At 31.3% G+C, this 23,906-nt stretch overlaps 1 protein-coding gene across 1 annotated transcript in view; it reads right to left on the bottom strand.

Annotated features, from left to right (window-relative positions):
- Nucleotides 1-4,656: 4,656 nt before the first annotated feature.
- Nucleotides 4,657-23,906, bottom strand: part of LOC142224996 (uncharacterized) — a 40,070-nt gene continuing 20,820 nt past the window's right edge. Inside the window, 2 exon segments of the mRNA XM_075294772.1 lie at nucleotides 4,657-5,447; nucleotides 5,524-5,735. Coding sequence (XP_075150887.1) covers nucleotides 5,404-5,447; nucleotides 5,524-5,735 — 256 coding nt within the window. The 3' untranslated portion in view covers nucleotides 4,657-5,403.

Consider the following 23,906-nt stretch of genomic DNA (forward strand, 5'->3'; position numbering starts at 1 on the left):
TGCCGTCTGATAGTAATCCTCTTTCTCATCATCTATGTTACCACAGTGGGAGCTATCATCGGTTCCAATGTGAAAGTTGCGTTGGACCTTGGTCTTTTACCTAAGAACTGATGTTGCGTTGGCCTATTAGCATAGTCAACTTGTTGAGAACGGATACTCCTTTCAACATCCATTGCCTCTGGTGGCTTTGGTGCGGATGGACGCGGGGGTGGTTGTCTGTGTTGATTATTAAGAATTTGGTTGCTTCCGTTATTGTTCGCTCTTACGGTAAACGGTAATAGTAACTTTTTATATTTACTCACTTCGCGGTAATGTTCATCGTTTTATTTAATGTTCATCACGATAAGTTTTGTAAATTTGTTTGTACCGATAATGACTTTATATTCACTTGTACAAAATATTTCTTCGTGGTAATATTATCTCACGATATTACACTTCGCGCGGGATATTGACCGTTTAAATTTTCTCGGGCTTTTATCCTTTAAAAATGGCTCGGGATTGTGTCTTTTAGAATTCGCTCAGCGCCAGTTATGATGGTTGGGTCCTTGAGTAGAAAAATATAATTTCTTAGAGTCGCCTGGACTCTTTCAACTTTCCAACCAAAAATAAAAAAAAAACTTTTTACTTTAGTTAACGACGCGTCGAGCGCCTGTCTACTTCTTTATTGGGTGAATAAAAATGAAGTGCAATGTTTCTTTGTATGTTACTTAGAACTAAGACTTAGTTTTAATAATAAAAATGCTTACTGGCTACTTTCTATTAAATCAGAGCATGCATTTAAATAAGAAGAAAAACCGAACAAATGTATCAATTGATGCGTTTGCATTTATTGGCGAGTTCTACGCGAGTTAGGTTAGGTTAGGTTAGGTTATGTGGCAGCCCGATGTATCAGGCTCACTTAGACTATTCAGTCCATTGTGACACCACAGTGGTGAACTTCTCTCTTATCACTGAGTGCTGCCCGATTCCATGTTAAGCTCAATGACAAGGGACCTCCTTTTTATAGCCGAGTCCGAACGGCGTTCCACATTCCAGTGAAAGCACTTAGAGAAGCTTTGAAACCCTCAGAAGTGTCACCAGCATTACCGAGGTGGGAAATCCACCGCAGAAAAATTTCTTGGTGTTCTGTCGTAGCAGGAATCGAACCCACGACCTTGTGTATGCAAGGCGGGCATGCTAACCATTCCACCACGGTGGCTCCCGCAAAGTTAAAAAAGAAAGAAAATTAATAGTAAAAAACATATAAATATATATATATATATATATATATATATATATATATATATATATATATATATATATATATATATATATATATATATATATATATATATATATATATATATATATATATATATATATATATATATATATATATATATATATATATATATATATATATATATATATATATATAGAACCAGCATTACCGATGTGGGAAATCCACCGCAGAAAAATTTCTTGGTGTTCGGTCGTAGCAGGAATCGAACCCACGACCTTGTGTACGCAAGGCGGGCATGCTAACCATTCCACCACGGTGGCTCCCGCAAAGTTAAAAAAGAAAGAAAATTAATAGTAAAAAACATTTAAAAAAATATATATATATATATATATATATATATATATATATATATATATATATATATATATATATATATATATATATATATATATATATATATATATATATATATATATATATATATATATATATATATATATATATATATATATATATATATATATATATATATATATATATATATATATATATATATATATATATATATTTTTTTTTTTTTTTTTTTAATGTTTTTTACTATTAATTTTCTTTCTTTTTTAACTTTGCGGGAGCCACCGTGGTGGAATGGTTAGCATGCCCGCCTTGCGTACACAAGGTCGTGGGTTCGATTCCTGCTACGACCGAACACCAAGAAATTTTTCTGCGGTGGATTTCCCACATCGGTAATGCTGGTTCTATATATATATATATATATATATATATATAAAAAAAAAAAAAATATATATATATATATATATATATATATATATATATATATATATATATATATATATATATATATATATATATATATATATATATATATATATATATTTTTTTTTTTTTTTTTTTTAATGTTTTTCACTATTAATTTTCTTTCTTTTTTAACTTTGCGGGAGCCACCGTGGTGGAATGGTTAGCATGCCCGCCTTGCATACACAAGGTCGTGGGTTCGATTCCTGCTACGACCGAACACCAAGAAATTTTTCTGCGGTGGATTTCCCACATCGGTAATGCTGGTGACATTTCTGAGGGTTTCAAAGCTTCTCTAAGTGGTTTCACTGGAATGTGGAACTCCGTTAGGACTCGGCTATAAAAAAGAGGTCCCTTGTCATTGAGCTTAACATGGAATCGGGCAGCACTCAGTGATAAGAGAGAAGTTCACCACTGTGGTGTCACAATGGACTGAATAGTCTATGTGAGCCTGATACATCGGGCTGCCACATAACCTAACCTAACCTAACTCGCGTAGAGCTCGCCAATAAATGCAAACGCATCAATTGATACATTTGTTCGGTTTTTCTTCTTATTTAAATGCATGCTCTGATTTAATAGAAAGTAGCCAGTAAGCATTTTTATTATTAAAACTAAGTCTTAGTTCTAAGTAACATACAAAGAAACATTGCACTTCATTTTTATTCACCCAATAAAGAAGTAGACCGGCGCTCGACGCGTCGTTAACTAAAGTAAAAAGTTTGTTTTTTATTTTTGGTTGGAAAGTTGAAAGAGTCCAGGCGACTCTAAGAAATTATTTTTTTCTACTCAAGGACCCAACCATCATAACTGGTGCCCGAGCGAATTCTAAAAGACACAATCGCGAGCCATTTTTAAAGGATAAAAGCCCGAGAAAATGTACACGGTCAATATCCCGCGCGAAGTGTAATATCGTGAGATGTTTTTTACTATTAATTTTCTTTTTTTTAACTTTTTGTGCCCAATTGTTCCTTTTCCGTTTGAATTTTTATCACCCTAAACCATCCAGTGGTTAGGCTATAATAACTTTGACCTGCCAAAAAATGTGCCTACCAGAAATTTTGATTTTAGACCCCATAAAATATATACCGATCGACTCAGAATCACATCCTGAGTCGATCTAGCCCTTGGTGTCCGTCCGTCCGTCTGGCTGACCGTCCATGTATTTCTTGTTCGCAGGATTCCGGTAGCAATTATTAACCGATATACTTGTATCGCCCGATTTTCCCACATTTGTCTATAAGTCCCTTATTTATCAACCGATCTTACCCAAAGTTGGCCAAATCTAATTTTCTATAGGAATCAAAAAATTATCGAAATCGGTTGGGATATAGCTCATATACATATGTATCACCCGATTTTCCAAATTTACCCCTAATAACTATATTTCTGACCATAATAGACTTACTTATTAACCGATCCTACTCAAATTTAGCACAAAGTAACCTTCTCCGGTATCAACCATACATGGGTGCTATATCAGATTTAGATATAGCACCCATATATATGCATACCAAATTTGGTCATAATACTTTTAATTATTAACCAATGTTACTCAAATTTCAAATTTTGAAGTATTAGCCGATCGTAACTAGACTTACATGTAGCTCTTACATAAATCTATTTCCCAAGATTCACAAATTTGGATTTATTACCCACACTAATTGAGCGATTACCTCTTTTTTAATAATGTACTCAATATTAGTGGCATACTAACTCTGTAGGTACGGAATCAACTATAGCTCCTAATATCAGACAATTCTGTTCTGATTGTGATAAAACTCCCATAAACATGTACCCCGTAATGTTCTTAAATATGGAAATGCAAACTTATACCATTGGTACCCCACAAACAATGTTTACTATTTCAGTAGTGGTGGTTTAGGATATGATATAGTCGGCCCGTCCGACTTTCTACTTTCCTTACTTGTTTTTCATTAAATTCGTTGCGGCAATTATCTGTAAATTTAGAATTACTTCCATATTTAGAAATACTTACATATAACTAATACATGTTTTGTAAAACAATAAATTGTCCGAAATAAATTTAAAATTACACTTGTTATCATCGCTAGAACACTCTATTGTGTTCTTAAAAAAGTAACGAATTCTTTTTTTATTTCTTCTTGTAACGCAAGCGGTAATATAACACTTCATGTCTTTTTGTTTTTACTCACTTTTTTATTTTTCTTTTCACTTTAATCAATTAGCTCTTTATTTTCGGCATGTGCGACCACCTTCTTTACACATTGAACTAAACTCATCAACTAATATATTTATTATTGTATTATCAGTTTTTATTGGGAAAAAGTATACTTCAATAGGAGGACTGCAGTCCTCGGACAGGGTTGAATACTCTGTGTCTACTCTATGACGTCTGGTAGTGTACCTGTTATTATGACCGTTGGTTTAATCAATCACTTATAATGACTTTTGGAGTGTTCGGGTAATGATTTGACAATACTTTTGAAATTATAGTTACATATGTATTTTTATTTGTCGATGGAATATTTTTCAACTCTCGAATAATAAATAGTTCATGTGTATGCCTTCCTTATAATGGGTCAGAAAAGATCGAAGTGTGCGCTTTAATACAGCTCAAATCCATGAAACAACCGAGCTTCAGATTTTAAATTTATCTTATTTATTTTTTCGATTGGTATTTATTTTAATCCATTGTTTATTAATAAATAAAAAGAATTTGTTTCTATCAAATAAACAAATGCTGCATAAGAACATATAACATTCGAATTGGCCGTATTACATTAAATCCCAGCAAAAAATGGAGAACTATTTCAGCAGGATTGTAAGGGAGAGAGGCAGTACCAACTGCTTACAAAACAACCGAATCAGCGCTGATTTTAGTGGGCGATGTCGCGATTTATAGGAGCTTCAACATAGCGCTGATATAATTGCTCATTTCAATAACAATATTGCTCATTTCTGAGCAATATTATTAGTTGTATGAAAGAAAACAGCACTACCTTTCGCGCATCTATACTGCATGAATTGGTTGCAATAACGTAAACGATTGATCCTAAACTGGTTTGATTACTCGTTTACGTTATTGCCGCCGATACATGCAGAGTGGATGCACTGCCTACTTTATTGTATACCAAAAAGCGCAACTAAATTTTACTGCTGAAATATTTTTTGCTGGGATTTATATTCGGTGCTTAAAGAATTTAATAATTTGCATGTCATCCATTTACATATTGATCTACTGGTATATGCGTATATAAAATCACAGCAATAATTACAATCGTATATGCGTGTGTAGACGATGTAGATATAAGAGGCGTTTTACAAATACATAAATTATGTTAAATATTACACTAACTGATTTAGATAAATTAACACAAAGTAAACTAATAACAGTCATCATCACATTCTCCAGCTTCGTGGCCAAATACTGAAATGAAATAACAAAAAGCAAAGATTAGTTGTTATCCGATAATTAATAAATATCTGATATTTGTGTTTTGTACCTTCACATGATTCGCAATACTTGCGAGGTTCAGGTAATTTTCTTTCCTTTGATCCATTTTTTCTATCCTCTCTTGGCGGGGGCGAGTAGTCTCTATCGTCGGAAGCTTGTAGGGGACAATCTTCGGTTTCATGCTTGTCAAATTCATCGCATATATCACAAAATACACGGGGCGCTGGCTTTCTTCTCGTTATTAGTTCGAAGGCTTTGGGCCTGGAAGAATGTTTTAGATTTTGTTAAAAGTTTTAAACAACATTTAAAATAAAAATGTTATGAAACCGTATAAATTAATATAGAACATTAGAAGCCACAGTCTACCGCAATTTGAGAACCAACCAACCAATTCAAACCCCTTGGCTATACTGGCGACATTTCTAAGCATTTAACACTCGTCTATATATACGAATGTCCACTATGTATTTCTAGTAGAGAAAGAAATAAAGGAAATTAATATAAGAGTCGGCTAAACTCGAACTTAGTACCCTTGTTAAGATTCTAAATAATAACCAATTCCAATACAAAGTTTATATAATTTAACCTTTAACAGGTGAGGTGAAATTTTTGTGCGTACTTTGTCACGAGGGGTAAATTTGACCCCTTTTACATAAATATTTTTTGTTTATAAAAAATACCTTTTTATTATTTTAGTATTGATTAGAACACATTATACTTAATGAAAATAAAATAATATTTCGAAATATTAAATGTACTTTCCAAAATTAAAGGGCACTTTATTTCACAAGCCTTATTCTTAATACCAAAAAAACCTGTGTTGAGGGGGTAAATGTTACCACCACGTGGGCAGTTAAAGGTTAAAATGAATTATTAAAGAAAAGCAACCGTGTGAAAACCATTTTCGCTCTATATTACGAAGCGACCAGTAACTAATTTGGAAATTCTCAACGGTAACGGCTTGAACAATACCGTCGATTAAATATTAATGCTATTTGGGAATACAATTATATAATGCACTGCAAATAATATAATAATGTCGCAAAAGCTGCCAAATATGGTTGAAATCGGTTCACCTACAGAACCCTCATTCCCCCAGTCCGATTTACTTCCATCAAAGTATTTGTTATGTAAATGTAAATTACATGCATTAATTTCATCTATATATTAAGACCAAATATGTACACGCTCACAAAAAATCGCTTCTGTAACATATACTCCCAAACATATTTTGCTTCAAGCATATACATTTTTGGGTATTGCCCAAACATTTATATGTTTGATCTCTTCCAATATATAATATGTTTGAAAGCATATTGGTCTAAACAATATATGTTTGGGTAGTCTAAGTTCCAAACATTTTGTATTTTTGCATCCAAATTCAATAATGTTGTCTTCCAAAAAACAATATGTTATTATGTGAACATATAATATGTTTGGAAGCATTTTGCACCCAAAAATATTATATGCTTAAAAAAATTCTCCCAAACAATATTGTGCTCAAAATTTTATTTATTTATTTATTTATATATTTACAATCATAATGAATTATGAAAATAAACAGGTAATAATATAGGTGCTAACAACATAGGTTTTCGACCTGAATGCTCAAAATTTTGTTTCTGCCCAATTGTATATTCTCCCACATCTTTCTCACTAACCTAACCTAACCTTCTCACTTCCACGAGATTTTTTAGTTCTTAGCACCTTTTTCTGTAATACAAACATTGTAGAAGAAATTATTCAATTGTATGATTTTTTTTTATTTTAATTTTACCTTTTGCCGGACGGGGATTCGAACAGCGGACCACACAGTTTGTACACCCTCAAAAAAAATCGCTTCTTTAACATATGTTCCAAACATATTTTGCAGGAAGCACATATATTATTGCATACTGCCGAAACATTAATATGTTTGTTTTATGTGAACATATTATATGTTTGGAAGCATTTTGAGCCAAAAATATTATATGCTTGGAAGAATTTTTCCCAAAGACGATTGTGCTCATTCCCTAACATACTCGTAATTTTCACTTCCACGAAATTTTTTAGTTATTGGAACCTTTCTCTGTAATACAAATAATGTTGAAGAAATTATTCACTTTTATACATTTTTTAAATTTTACCTTTCGCCTGCACGGAGAATCGAACCGAGGACCATACAGTTTGTAAGCCAACACACTATCCACTGGGCTACGTAGCTGTTATAGTCACCAGTAGATAATTATCGTTTTAAGTTACATTTATATAGCATAGTTTGCAGCGCCCACGAGCCCATGCAAACATAACATTATTTAACAGAAACATACATTTGTTTGCCACGTGGAGCAGTGGTTAGCATGTCTGCCTTGCATGCAAAGGGTCGTGGGTTCAATCCCTGCTCCGACCGAACATTTTTTTTTTTTTTTTTTTTAATTTACACATTTATATTTATACTATATTAAATTTTTTGAAATGAAACTTCGAAATGTGTGTTATTAAAGATTTATAGTCAGTAACAGTGCTTGATATAAACGAAATTGACTGATTTTTGGATAAAATATTATTTTTTATTGCAAAAATAACAATCTTGTAATAAAAAACTGTTTTTGTACAAAACTTTAAAATTTGGAAGGAATTCAAAAACTAACAAAAGAAGAACGTGGAGTCGAGTATAAACATACATACATAATTTTATAATATAAACATAAATTTATTTAGGAGTGAACAGTTTTTTACTAACATTTAACACCATCGCTCTAAAATTCCTTTTATTTTTCTTTAATAATTCATTTTAAAGAAAATAAACTTTTTAAATTGTTTTAGCTGTAAAACTCGAACTTAATGCCCGCTTTTATATTTGATGGTGTCCGTCAACTCCTCGTGGACTACTTTTTAATAAAGAGGAACTAAAGTTTGTTTTTTTACATTTTACTGTGTAATTTTTCACTATTTCCTCCTTATTTCATTTTACTGTCCCAACTCTAAAAAGAGTATAGTGCCCTTTCGTTATTTTTATGAAGACCCCTGATTTCTTTTAACGAAGCAAGAAAAAAATTGGGCCCATAATGTCAAAATGATAAACAAAACACATACATAAAATGCTGCTCTCAAGGCGAAAACATATGCTGTTTGTTTTTCAAATGTCTATTCTCTTGGTTCCGAATGTCTATTCTCTTTATTCAAATTAAATAATATTTAGACTTAAACATATCAAATTTTTGGCCTTATCATAAAACAGTTTTCCGAAACAACATACAAGCGGTTTCACAGAAATTGTTCTCTTTTGACTCTTTTGCTGTGTTATATTGATATCTTTCGTCAACTCTCCCGGTTTCCATCTCTATTTCTCTCTATACTCTCTCTGTCGATTTGAATAAAATATCACAACATATGTATGTTTAGTCGAAATTTGTAAATTTATATATGTTTGTATTCACACATATGATTTTTATGAAACATTGATGCCCCAAACATAATATATTCTAACATATTAACATAGATGTCCCAAACATTTAGTGTTAGTTTAGGAACATTACATGTTCGCACTTAAAAATATTGTGGTTTAAAATCGTGCCCGAAACACATTTTGTTTATATCGGAACATATGAAAAACATATTTTTCTAACAGTGTAAGGATCAAAGAAGTAGCTGATCAATTGCCCAAGGAAAAATAAAATGTTAATTTTGTAATAACAAGCAACAACCACCAACTTAATTCAATATCGCTCCGTTAAATAGCGCTCCAAGCTACTAAACACATATATGTTTATAGGCTATTTCTAAATTAATATATGTTTGCATCCAAGCATATTATATTTACAAACATTTTATGTCCCAAACATAATATGTTCTAACATATTAACATATATGTCCCAAACATGTTATGCTAGTTTATGAACATTATATGCTTGCACTTAAAAATATTGTGTTTAAAAATTTGTGTTCCAAACATATAATGTTTATAGCCAAACATATGAAAAACAGTATTTTTCATCCGTGTATTTGTGGTTGGATTTTCATATATAGTTATATTGACCTCATTCAATTTTACTATAAAGTAGTCGTTTATGGTATCATCTAATTGTGTAAATATAACCATAACAATACGCAAAATGTTTAATTGCCAATAACTCTTGAACCTATATGACTCTACACCCTCAAAAATAATCGCTTCTGTAACATATACTCCCAAACACATTTCGCTTCAAGCATATAAATTTTTGGGTATTGCCCAAACATTTATATGTTTGATTTCTTCCAATATATAATATGTTTGAAAGCATATTGGTCTAAACAATATAATATGTTTGGGTAGTCTAAGTTCCAAACATTATGTATTTTTCCATCCAAATTCAATAATGTTTTCTTCCAAAAAACTATATGTTATTATGTAAACATATAATATGTTTGGAAGCATTTGAACCCAAAAATATTATATCCTTAGAAGAATTTTCTCCCAAAGAAGATTCTGCCTAATTGTATATTCCCTCACATTTTTCTCACTTCCACGAGTTTTTTTAGTTCTTAGCACCTTTTTCTGCAATACAAACATTGTAGAAGAAATTATTAAATTTTATAATTTTTTTTTTAAATTTTACCTTTTTCGAATCCCCGAACAGCGGAGCACACAGTTTGTAAGCCAGCACACTATCCACTAGGCTATGTAGCTGTTATAGTCAACAAGAGATAATTATGCGGCGCCCACGAGCCGTTGCAAACATAACATTGTTTAACAACAGAACATAGTTAAACATACATTTGTTGGCGACGTGGATCAGTGGTTGGTACGTCCGCCTTGCATGCCAAGGGTCCTGGGTTCGATCCCTGCTTCGACCGACACCATTTTTTTTTTACTATTTTTATTTTTTTATATATATTCCAAATACGTTCGGAATATCCCGAAAAGGTGTTCAACATTACATACTATTATATTAATTTTTTACTACGAAACTGTAAAGTGTGTCTTATAAAAGACTTAAAGTCAGAAAAGAACAGTGCTTGATATAAACGAAATGGACTGAGTTCAAATCATATATTATTTTTTTATTGCAAAAATAAAAATTTTGTAACAAAAAAAGGTTTTTGTATACATGTTTGAAATTTTCGAAGAAATTCAAAAACTCTTAAAAAAGAAGAACGTGAAGTCGAGTATATATATATAAATATTTTTCCATCGAATCCTAAGGTTAACGATAACCATTCAAAAGCACATTATATTTAAATTCTAAACATTAATTTTACAACCAGCACATAAATTTATTTTGGTGTGCACAATTTTTGCTAGCATGTAGCACCATTAATTTAGAAATACAAATAAATATGAATTTTTATTTACGAATAATTTTGCACTTAATTTAATTCTTAAGGCCGGTATAAAGGTGGCATTATCGCGTTAAAATGGCCATGTTTACCCTTTTACTTTTCTTTATTAATTTATTTTAAAGAAAATAAACTTATTCAATTGTTGCTTTGGATCCCCACCATGTTATAAAACAATTTACCGAAAAAAGTTATAATGTTATTTTGGTTTTACCGATTGGAGTTTTGCCACTAAAATGAGAAATAATTTTAGCGGCATAACTCGAACTCAATGCTCGCTTTTATTTTCGAAAGAATCCATCAACTCCTCTTGGACTACTCATTATTTGTTGTTCATGTATTTGTTGTTCACAGGATTCCGGTCGCAATTATTAACCGATTTTGATGAAATTTGGCACAGGGAGTTTTTTGGGCACAAGAACGAACGCTATTGAATTTGGAAGAAATCGGATCAAATTTAGATATAGCTCCCATATATATGTATCGCCCGATTTCGACAAATGGGGTCACGCTGTGCCCCCATAAAATAAAACTCAATTGAACAAATAATACAATGTTTGTACTATAATTTTCTCGAAGAGGAGCGGAGCGGAGCGATTTTTTTTCTCGGAGCGGAGCGGTTTTTTTTTCTCCGGAGCGGAAGCGGAGCGGAGCGCAAAAAATGGACCGCTCCGGATCCCTGGTATAAACACAAATATTTTCCATCGAATCCTAAAGTTATTTAACGATAACCATTCAAAAGAACATTATATTTAAATCCTATACAATAATTTTACAATCCACACCTAAATTTATTTAGGTGTGGATTGTAAAATTAATTATCTCTTTGATAATTAATTTTAAATAAAATAATCTTTTTCAATTGTTATAATATAATTTTCCAAAAACGTCAAAGCCCCAACACATGCTCTTTTTCAAATATATATTCTCTTTGTTCCGAATGTCTTTTCGCTTTACTCCGAATACTCATTTTAATATTTAAATAAAATAATATTGACCCTTAAGCATATCAAATTTTTGGGCAAGCTTCATTAACGTGCCAAGGCATAGCCAAAACAAACGAACTCATTTAAGCATAGTTTTCCGAAACAACATACAAGCACTTTCACAGCAACCACAAATTTACCTCTTTTGATTTTCTCTCTGATATCTTTCGTCAACCCTCCCGGTTTCCATCTCTATTTCTTTCTCTATACTCTCTGAATAAAATATCGTAACATATATATGTTTACTCGAAATTTCTAAATTTATATATGTTTACATTCACACATATTACGTTTATGAAACATTGATATGTTAGAATATATTGTGTTTGGGACACAATATATTCTAACATACTAACATATGTGTCACAAACATTTTATGCTAATTTTGGAACATTATAGTTTTGTACTTAAATATATTGTGTTTAAAAAATATAGCCCGAGACACATTTAGTTTACATCGGAACATATGAAAAACATATTTTTCTAATTGTGTAGAAAAAAGGGTAAACGGCAAGATAGAGAATGGTATGGGAAAACACAGAAGAACTATAAGCACATTTGCAGTAATAGCAAGCACCAGTATTTTAATAATCTTATTTCGACAATAAATAGAATTGATAGCCAAAAAGAGTGGTGGAGTTGTGCTAAAGAAATAAGACACTTCATGTTGGAGCTGGGATAACAACTACAGAATGTGCGAAATACTTAGAAATTTTATTAAATCAACCTTTCTCAAAGTCGAATTGAAAAGTATTTAAAAAAAATTAACTGATCAAAGCTCCGGGAGAAGATAGAGTCCCCTATGAATTTATAAAGAATACTCCAGATAACTTCCATACGTTGCTTCTCATATCGTATAATATGACTTTTAATAATTGTGAAATAGATTAATTCTTTACCAAAACTATAAAATATCAATGAATTGCCGGGGAATTGCATTCTCGAACTGTGTTGTAAAAGTACTAATTGATATTCTCAATGAAAGACTGTTCAACTGGGTAGAGCCGCAGAAAATTTTAACGGAATACCAGGCTGGTTTTAGGAGAGGATATTGAACTATTGATAATATTTCATCAATAGTCTCAAATTTCAAGAGAAGAAAAAGAGATATGCTTGTTTTGTAGCCAAGGCAGCATTAGACAAAATATCAAGGCAAGCATTGATATCTAAATTATTTGCAATGGGAATATCATACACTGTTAGAAAAATATGTTTTTCATATGTTCCGATATAAACAAAATGTGTTTCGGGCACAATTTTAAAACACAATATATTTAAGTGCAAACATGTAATGCTCCTAAACTAACACTAAATGTTTGGGACATCTATGTTAATATGTTAGAATATATTATGTTTGGAGCATGAATGTTTCATAAAAATCATATGTGTGAATGCAAACATATATAAATTTACAAATTTCGACTAAACATACACACGTTGTGATATTTTATTCAAAGCGACAGAGAGAGTATAGAGAAAGAAATAGAGATGGAAACCGGGAGAGTTGACAACAGATATCAACGTAACACAGCGAAAGAATCAAAAGAGAATAATTTCTGTGAAACCGCTTGTATGTTGTTTCGGAAAACTGTTTTATGATAAGGCCAAAAATTTGATATGCTTTAGTCTAAATATTATTTAATTTGAATAAAGAGAATGGACATTCGGAACCAAGAGAATAGACATTTGAAAAACAAACAGCATATGTTTTCGCCTTGAGAGCAGCATTTTATGTATGTGTGGACATGTGTTTTGTTTATCATTTTGGCATTATGGGCACAATTTTTTTCTTGGTTCGTTAAAAGAAATCAGGGGTCTTCATAAATATAACGAAAGGGCACTTTACACTTTTTAGAGTTGGGACAGTAAAATGAAATAAGGAGGAAATAGTGAAAAATTACACAGTAAAATGTATAAAAATAAAGTTTAGTTCCTCTTTATTAATAAGTAGTCCACGAGGAGTTGATGGACACCTTCAAATATAAATGCGGGCATTAAGTTCGAGTTTTGCAGCTAAAACAATTTAAAAAGTTTATTTGCTTTAAAATGAAAAATAAAAGGCATTTTAGAGCGATGGTATTAAATGCTAGTAAAAAACTGTTCACGCCTAAATAAATTTATGTTTATTATAAAATTATTTATGTATGTTTATACTCGACTCCACGTTCTTATTTTGTTAGAGTTTTTGAATTCCCTCCACATTTTAAAGTTTTGTACCAAAAACAGTTTTTTGTTACAAAATTGTTATTTTTGCAATAAAAAATAATATTTTATCCAAAAATCAGTTAATTTCGTTTATATCAAGCACTGTTACTGACTATAAATCTTAAATAACCCACATTTGAAAGTTTCAGTATAAAAACTTAATATTGTATAAATATAAATGTGTAAATTAAAAAAAAACCAAGTGTTCGGTCGGAGCAGGGATTGAACCCACGACCCTTTGCATGCAAGGCAGACATGCTAACCACTGCTCCACGTGGCAGACAAATGTATGTTTCTATTAAATAATGTTATGTTTGCATGTGCTCGTGGGCACTGCAAACTATGCTATATAAATGTAACTTATAACGATAATTATCTACTGGTGACTATAACAGCTACGTAGTCCAGTGGATAGAGTGTTGGCTTACAAACTGTATGGTCCTCGGTTCGATTCTCCGTGCAGGCGAAAGGTAAAATTTAAAAAAATTATAAAAGTGAATAATTTCTTCAACATTATTTGTATTACAGAAAAGGTGCCAAGAACTAAAATATTTCGTGGAAGTGAAAATTACGAGTATGTTAGGCAATGAGCACAATCGTCTTTGGGAAAAATTCTTACAAGCATATAATATTTTGGGCTCAAAATGCTTCTAAACATATAATATGTTCACATAAAACAAACATATTAATGTTTCGGCAGTATCCAATAATATATGTGCTTCCTGCAAAATATGTTTGGAACATATGTTAAAGAAGCGATTTTTTTTTGAGGGTGTACAAATTTGTAAAATTTGTTGAAAAAGTTTATTCAAATATGAAGTATGGACAGAATATTTCAAAACGACTAATGGATTAAAGCAAGGCTGTCTATTTTCTCCATTGCCATTTGCATTATATATCAATGACATACACGAAGAACAGCAAGGTGGATTGTAATCAAATTAATGTGTTTGGTTGATACTGATGATGTACTACTCGTATTGTACTATTAGCTGATAATTCGAACACAGTCGCCATATGATGCACAATCTCGACAAGTAATGTAGCAATTGGAATCTAGAAGTTAATATGACGAAATCTGAAATATTGGTTTTTAGAAAAAGTGGCTGAATGGGACAACATGCACTGTTAGAAAAATATGTTTTTCATATGTTCCGATATAAACAAAATGTGTTTCGGGCACAATTTTTAAACACAATATATTTAAGTGCAAACATGTAATGTTCCTAAACTAACACTAAATGTTTGGGACACATATGTTAATATGTTAAAATATATTATGTTTGTGGTATGAATGTTTCATAAAAATAATATGTGTGAATGTAAACATATATAAATTTACAAATTTCGAGCAAACATATATATGTTTACAATTTCTGTGAAACGGTTGTATGTTGTTTCGGAAAACTGCTTTATGATAAGGCCAAATATTTTATATGCTTAAGTCTAAATATTATTTAATTTGAATATTAGAATGGGTATTCGGAGTAAAGAGAATAGACATTCGGAACCAAGAGCATAGAGATTTAAAAAAAAAACAGCATGTGTTTTCGCCTTGAGAGGAGAATTTTATGTATGTGGGGACTGTAAATTTTTAATAACCCACATTTCGAAGTTTCATTATAAAAATTTAATATAGTATAAATGTCTAAATTGCAAAAAAAATTGGTTCGGTCGGAGCAGGAATTGAACCCACGACCCTTTGCATGCAAGGCAGACATGCTAACCACTGCTCCACGTGGCCAACAAATGTATGTTTCTTTTAAATAATGTTATGTTTGCATGGGCTCGTGGGCGCTGCAAAGTATGCTATATAAATGTAACTTGTAACGATAATTGTCTACTGGTGACTATAACTACTACGTAGCCCAGTGGATAGTGTGTTGGCTTACAAACTGTATGTACCTCGGTTCGATTCTCCGCCCAGGCGAAAGGTAAAATTAAAAAAAAAAATTATAAAATTGAATAATTTCTTCAACATTATTTGTATTACAGAAAAAGGTGCCAAGAACTAAAAATTTCGTGGAAGTGAAAATTATGTGAGGGAATGATCACAATCTTCTTTGGGGAAAATTCTTCCAAGCATATAATATTTTTGGGCTCAAAATGCTTCCAAACATATAATATTTTCACAAAAAACAAACATATTAATATTTCGGCAGTATCCAATAATATATGTGCTTCCTGCAAAATATGTTTGGAACATATGTTAAAGAAGCGATTTTTTTTGAGGGTGTGAGAACTGAGGAATAAAACTGAATACATCGTGGGAATCTATTATGAATAATCCACATTCCCAGCAAAAAAAAGCGTCGCAAAAATGTTCTATTTGGATCCGGAAGTGGTGCAAACTTGGCGGAGAAGCCATGAATTTAACATGGGCTTATCATAGGACGAATGTCAACCATTTCAGCAACCGTTGCACCGAATTTCCATCAGTTCTTAATTTAAGAAATTTTGTGATATTTTGAGAAACAATTTTTAAAATTTGTATGATTTTTAATGAACTCTAACGCTCGTCTGGAACGTTTGACCTCAAATATTTTCAAAAATGCGCAATTTTTCTAGAATGCATTTAGCATTTTTTCGACAAAATTTAAAGAAATTGTACCATTTTATATTATTTCTTACTGTGTTTTTTTTTTGTTAAAAATTAAATTTTTTTTCAAAGCTTGAACGATATCTCTAAGACTATTTGGAAAATTGGAAAACAATGTAAAGACGGCTTAAAGAGAATATTGTTAGATATTTTCTGATATTTTTTTCATTTAATATGTTGAACTGTTTTCAAGTTATTCCAATATATGTAGCGGAAGTGACTTAATTTTGAACATAACGGTATATCTCGAAAAATCGAGCTGATAGAAAAAAAACCTAGTACAGATTTGGATTCAGCGTCCCAAATAACCTTAAAAACGATATTCAGTTCTAAATCAACGGAACCACTGTTCCCCAGTGTTACACTCATGGAAAAAATCATGCACGGCGTGCTCATTTCAAAACGATTCATTCATGAAAGTGAATCAACACACATGTGGTGTCAAACTGAGAACAGGCGGTGTCAATCTGACAACGATAAAATTACACCATGCGTTGTAAAAACAACAACCAGCGTTCATGAACTGAAAACGTTATGGTTACGACTTTATAAACAAAATTAAAAAAAGATTTCCGCTTGCGTGACTCGAACCAGTGTTTTCTGCTACAGTCGCCTTAGCACATTGCACCGCCGAGGGAGTTGCCATAATAACGTCTAACGATTATTTTAAGACTTCTCATGGCCAAAGAAAAACGGATGCCGTTCATGAAATCGTGAACGCCCGTGGAAGAAATTGTGAACATTCCGTTTTGATTTTTTGTGAACGTTTCCGTTTCATTTTGTCACCGTCCGTTCACGACTATGGAATGTAATTTTTTCTATTAGCGTATTTATTTGGCAAAATATTACAAATTTTTTAATTCACACCCAAAACACTGAATTCGAATCACACCTTAAGAGGTGATGCAAATTCAGAGCAACTGCTGTTGAAATGGTGGACATCCGTCCTATGACATGCCCATGTTAGATTCATCGCTTCTGCGCCAATTTTGCACCACTTCCGGATCCAAAAAGAACATTTTCACTACTTTTTTAGTGACGCTTGTTTTGCCTAGCTAAAAACGCTGCAAAAAAGTGTCGCCAAAAATGAATGAAAAGTTCGTTGTTTTAATGAAGAACTCACGAAGAATAGTTAATAAAGAATGTTTCGTAAAATTAACGAAGAGAATTCTTTCGGTGTACATCAATAACTTTGTATCGATCTAATAGCTTTGTAAAAAGCACTTTCCATTTCATATTTAAACCTAGCAAAAAAATTGGAAGTTCTTCTAAAGGCACAGCTTTAAAAGCACTTCCAAAAATTTCCTCCCAAAGATGTTCTTTATTTTAACTGCACAGGAAGTTCATTTGAATCAATTTTTTATAACTCACTTTTTTCATATTTTTAATGGGTAATTTAAACTTTATTTTACTCACGCACACTCACGACGGAGAAATCGTATTCACGGACACTCAGGTACGATATTTTTTGGTAGGACTCACGCTCACGAAAAGAACATTTGTACTCACGCACATTCACGCACGAAAATCTTTTAAATGACGTGACTCACGAAAAATATTGTGACTCACGAAAAATTCATTTTATGAGTAATTTACCTATAGAACCTGGCTGAAAATATGAGTATGATTACAATCGAGAGCGTTATAAAACTTTTAACACTTAGGATGTCACTAAAATTATAAATGAATTGAACTCGTAAGCATTTTATGTTCGTAAGCGGGATTATTTTCGTGAGCGTGTTTTTTCCGAAATTCGTTACTCACGCACACTCACGAAGATATTATTTTCGTGACTCACGCTCACGCACGACATTTGGTTGGTTAATCACGCTCACGCACACTCACGTCGTTACCATCAGCGTGAGTCACGACAATTTCAATTTAGTTAGTTTTTGTCAAGTTAGTTAGTTTTTTTATGGTTCTGTTGATTAAGAACTGAATATTGTTTTTAAGGTTATTTGAGACGCTGAATCCAAATCTGCACTTGTTTTTTTATCAGCTCGACTTTTCGAGATATACCGTTATGTTCAAAATTAAGGCACTCCCGCTACATATGTTGGAATAACTACACGGATAAAAAAGACTGTTTTTCATATGTTTGGCTATAAACATTATATGTTTGGAACACAAATTTTAAACACAATATTTTTGAGTGCAAGCATATAATGTTCATAAACTAGCATAACATGTTTGGGACATATATGTTAATATGTTAGAACATATTATGTTTGGGACATAAAATGTTTTTAAATATAATATGCTTGGATGCAAACATATATTAATTTAGAAATAGCCTATAAACATATATGTGTTTAGTAGCTTGGAGCGCTATTTAACAGGGAGCGCTATTGAATTAAGTTGGTGGTTGTTGCTTGTTATTACAAAATTAACATTTTATTTTTCCTTGGACAATTGATCAGCTACTTCTTTGATCCTTACAAACTGTGTGGTCCGCTGTTCGAATCCCCGTCCGGCAAAAGGTAAAATTAAAATAAAAAAAAATCATACAATTGAATAATTTCTTCTACAATGTTTGTATTACAGAAAAAGGTGCTAAGAACTAAAAAATCTCGTGGAAGTGAGAAAGATGTGGGGGAATATACAATTGGGCAGAAACAAAATTTTGAGCATTCAGGTCGAAAACCTATGTTGTTAGCACCTATATTACCTGTTTATTTTCATAATTCATTATGATTGTAAATATATAAATAAATAAATAAAATTTTGAGCACAATATTGTTTGGGAGAATTTTTTTAAGCATATAATATTTTTGGGTGCAAAATGCTTCCAAACATATTATATGTTCACATAATAACATATTGTGTTTTGGAAGACAACATTATTGAATTTGGATGCAAAAATACAAAATGTTTGGAACTTAGACTACCCAAACATATATTGTTTACACCAATATGCTTTCAAACATATTATATATTGGAAGAGATCAAACATATAAATGTTTGGGCAATACCCAAAAATTTATATGCTTGAAGCAAAATATGTTTGGGAGTATATGTTACAGAAGCGATTTTTTGTGAGCGTGTAGAAAACGGTTCCATCGAATTACTAAAAATTTGCTATAAATTTCAAATCAACACAAAAAAAGTTCAATTTTGTTCCCGTGTGTAATTTTTATATTTTTTATAATTTTTAGTGCATCCTAACGCTTGTTTGAAACGTATGACTTTTGTAGATTGGATTTAGCTTTTTTTCGACAAAATTGTAATAATTTGTACCATTCTATTAATTCTTACTTTGTTTTTAACCTATTTTAAAAAAAAAGTTAAAACTACCCATTAATAATATGAAAAAGCGAGTTATAAAAATGTGTATTAAAAGAACTTCCTGTGTAGTTAAAATAGAGAACATCTTTGGGAGGACATTTTTCGAAGTGCTTTTAAATGTGTACCTTTGAACAAAAATAATAAAGGAGTTATTAAATTAAACTTAAATCATAAGTTCAACCACAGTTTTGTTTCATAAATATCAGACTTCAAACATTCACTTATAATAAAGAAACTAACTTACAATTTAGAAGACAATGTTAACGATTAAATGTGTACTGTATCTTTTAAGATACAACCAGAAAAAAAATCTTACGTCTTAAAATTTTGACCGAATTCTATGAAATCAAGTTTTTTGTATTTAATACATAATAACGCTATTTATAAAAATATGAATACTTCTGAATAATCTGCAGTCAAAATTAAAAATCAAACGTTGACCAAAAATTCATAAAACTACAAAATAGAAGTCAAATAATATTCACCAGAGATGAAAGTAATGTTGGTAAAAAACTGCGTAGTGCAAAAATATCTCTATTCTTTACTAAAATTAAATTGTTTATTTGTAAATAAAAACTTAGTTTGTATTTTTTAAGATTTTCAGAAGAAGACTATATTTAGTCTCCGACAGACAATTTTTTGTTCATACAATACGACTTTGGAACAACCTACCATCCAATCTGAGAAATATATTTAATTTTGTTCAATTTAAGCGAAATTTGAAATCTCACTTTGCTTTGATTGATTGATTAATACATAATCCAATAAATGAAACAAATCTAAAAACTATAAAAATATGATATATAAACATTTGACTTTGATTTTTTCTTTTTATTTTGTTTTCATCAATTTTTTTAAAACTAAATTAAATTCAATAAATTTTTTTATGTGATGTTATAACTGTAATAATGATGATTTAGTTTATATATGTTAAAATGTTATATGTTATATGTTAAAAAGGTAAAAGACAGAGTAAGCATTAAAAACATGGTACAAATTATTGAAAATTTGTCGAAAAAAATCTAAATCCATTCAAGAAATATTGCAAATTTTTCAAAATATTTTAGTTCAAACATTTTATACAAGTGTTAGAATGTATTCAAAAATCATCAAAAATTAGAAAAAATATTTATTTGTCAATATGATAAAATTTTTTAATTCATATTCAAAACACTGAATTCGAATAACAGAGTAAGAAGCGATGCAAATTCAATGCAACGGCTGTTGAAATGGTGGACATCCGTCCTATGACAAGAACATTTTCACTACTTTTTTGGCGACGCTTTTTTAATGGGAAATAAAACTATATATTGTCATCGGCAACTGCTACCACAACCCAAGTAATTCGATTGTGCATGAAAGTATTTAGCGGAACTCTGTGCGGTTGTATTTACTTGTTTAATATTATATAAAAACAATGGAAAATCGAATAGGTTTTCAAATTCTGGGGAAGGGGGCTAAAATTTTCAGGGGGCCTAAGCCCCTTCCCCCGAGGCCTTCCTACGCCTATGATTCTACATTAACTTTTCTTCGTAAAAAGTTCGTACTTTTAACGAAACTTTCTTCAAATTTCATGATTTTTGTGAAGAAGTTTTACGAAGTTACGTATATTTTACGAAACATTCTGTGTTAAAATCTCTTCATAAAAAATACGAAAACATATTCCTTGAAATAAGGAAGAAGTTTCTTTGAAGTTGTAAAATTTCCTTTTGCGACATAAAATTGTCTTTGATAATGTGCTTGGGTGTACTCTTTTATTCAATTTTTTAATGCATGCCTATGCTAATTCTCAGTTGGGTGACAGCATGCTATGAATAAAAGTGAAGCAACCAAACTAAAAGTTATTCAAAAACTTAAGATGTAAAGTAGTGATGACATTTTTCAAACTTGTTACTACAACCAAATGCACATTGGACTATACATTTTTTTTCTAAAAGTGCGAACATTTTTCACAAAAAGTACGAAAGTTTTTCATATAAAAGTACGAAACTGTTTCATAAAAAGTACGAAAGTTTTACATAAAACTATGAAAAACAAATTTCATTAAAAGAACGTTCTTTTAATGAAATGTTTCTTTGGTTGTATAACAATGACAAATTTCGCACTTTTAACGAACATTTTTGTTCTTTTTTCGAAGAAAATTCTTTCGGTGTACTTGGTAAGCTGCAAAGATTCATCCTAAACAATTCTGAAACTTCCCAAAAACATCGCTAATTACGTTCTGATGCTAAAGAACGCAGCAGAAGAGAGTTAGTTTACACCCTTAGACTGCATCCTAAATATATTCAAATAATAATTGTGCACTATTTCCAAAGACAACTACCTAAAATTTTAACTAAAATAATCTTCAATCAGAATCTTTTTTGGGCGAAAGAATTGAAGAGCATAGCAACATCTCTTAATATTCGGTGAAAGAGTAGGAAATACAAGAGAAAGAAAATGGCTCTTCTACAAAGAAAAACAAGCAAGTAAAGTCTAAAGTCGGGCGGGGCCGACTACATTATACCCTTCACCATTATGTAGATCAACATTTGTGTTACCATATCAACTCCTTCAAATTTGTTGGGAGTTATTATCAAAATTTATATTCTTACATACAAATATTTATATCTGAAACGATTTGGAGACAATTTGTTGTACTTCTACAAAATCGCTAGAATTAAAAATTAAATCGGCTAACACCCTGGGATGAAACATATACATATACATATGTATTCGAGATATAGGACAATTTGAGTAATATTTAAAATTTTTGCTACTCAGCAGTGGCGATTTTACAAGGATATTGGTTCAATCACGCAAAGATATGTGGTCAATTGTGGGTTGTGATATATTATTTGGCCAATTCGGGCGATATTTCCACAAGTCGGAGCTTTATTTAAAATTCCACCATTCTGTGGAAAGTTTGGCATTACAGTGTGTAGAATATGTCTACGATATGGGGAAATCATCACAGAATTTTGTGTAAAATATGGGTATTTTGGCCATATTAGATTAAGATGACATACTTAAATGGCATATTAAATGTATTCTCTGTGGAAACTACCGAGTCAATTGGAGGAAACTCCCATTGAAAATGGGTCTAAAATATGAAACATTCTACCATATTTCCCCTACTCTGGCGTACATATACAGTATGTCAAGAAAGTCTTTTGACATTGCCAAATATTTCAAATTCTAGAAATAATTGAAATATTAAATATTTTATTAAATTTTTAATTCTGTGTACGTATGTATACTTTGCAAAATACATAATAAAATATTTTTTTAAAATTTCATTATATTTAATTTTGGAACAAAACATAATTTTTATCCCATTGTCAAAACACTTTCTTGACAAACTGTATATGGGAGCTTCATTTCAATATGAACCGATATTGACCAAATTTGACATGCATAGTTAGAATAATAATCCTGCTATCTCAACAAAAAACGTAAATGGGAGAATAATTTTTGCCTCCGTGATCATATGGGTGTAAATCGGGCGAAATATATATGGGAGCTATATCTAAATCTGAACCGATTTCAACCAAATTGGCACGATACTATTAAACGTACTCCTTGTGCAAAATTTGAAGCAAATCAGGGCAAAACTCTGGCTTTTGAGGCCGTATAAGTTCAAATCGGACGAAAGATATATATGGGAGCTATATCTAAATCTGAACCGATTTGGCTGATATTTTGCATATCGTACGAAAGCCCCAAAATATTTGGCTGCCAGAAATTTTGAGAAAATACGTTTATAAATACGTCAATTATGACCAGATCGGTGATAAATATATATGGCAGCTATATCTAAATCTGAACCGATTTTTGTCAAAATCAATAGCGATTGTCTTTGAGCCAATGTAAACCTCTGTGCCAAATTTGAGGACGATCAGACTTAAACTGCGATCTGTACTTTGCACACAAAATTAAAGGGTGGTTAAAATTTCAAGGGCCGATGTTGATTTTGAATAAAACACAAACTATTTAGGAAATTATTGTAATTTTATTTTATTATGATATATTGGTATTACTCAATTATGTATGGAACAAACTATCAGCCAAATGGGC

Source organism: Haematobia irritans, chromosome 2, assembly GCF_050003625.1.
Source record: "Haematobia irritans isolate KBUSLIRL chromosome 2, ASM5000362v1, whole genome shotgun sequence".
Taxonomy (NCBI): domain Eukaryota; kingdom Metazoa; phylum Arthropoda; class Insecta; order Diptera; family Muscidae; genus Haematobia; species Haematobia irritans.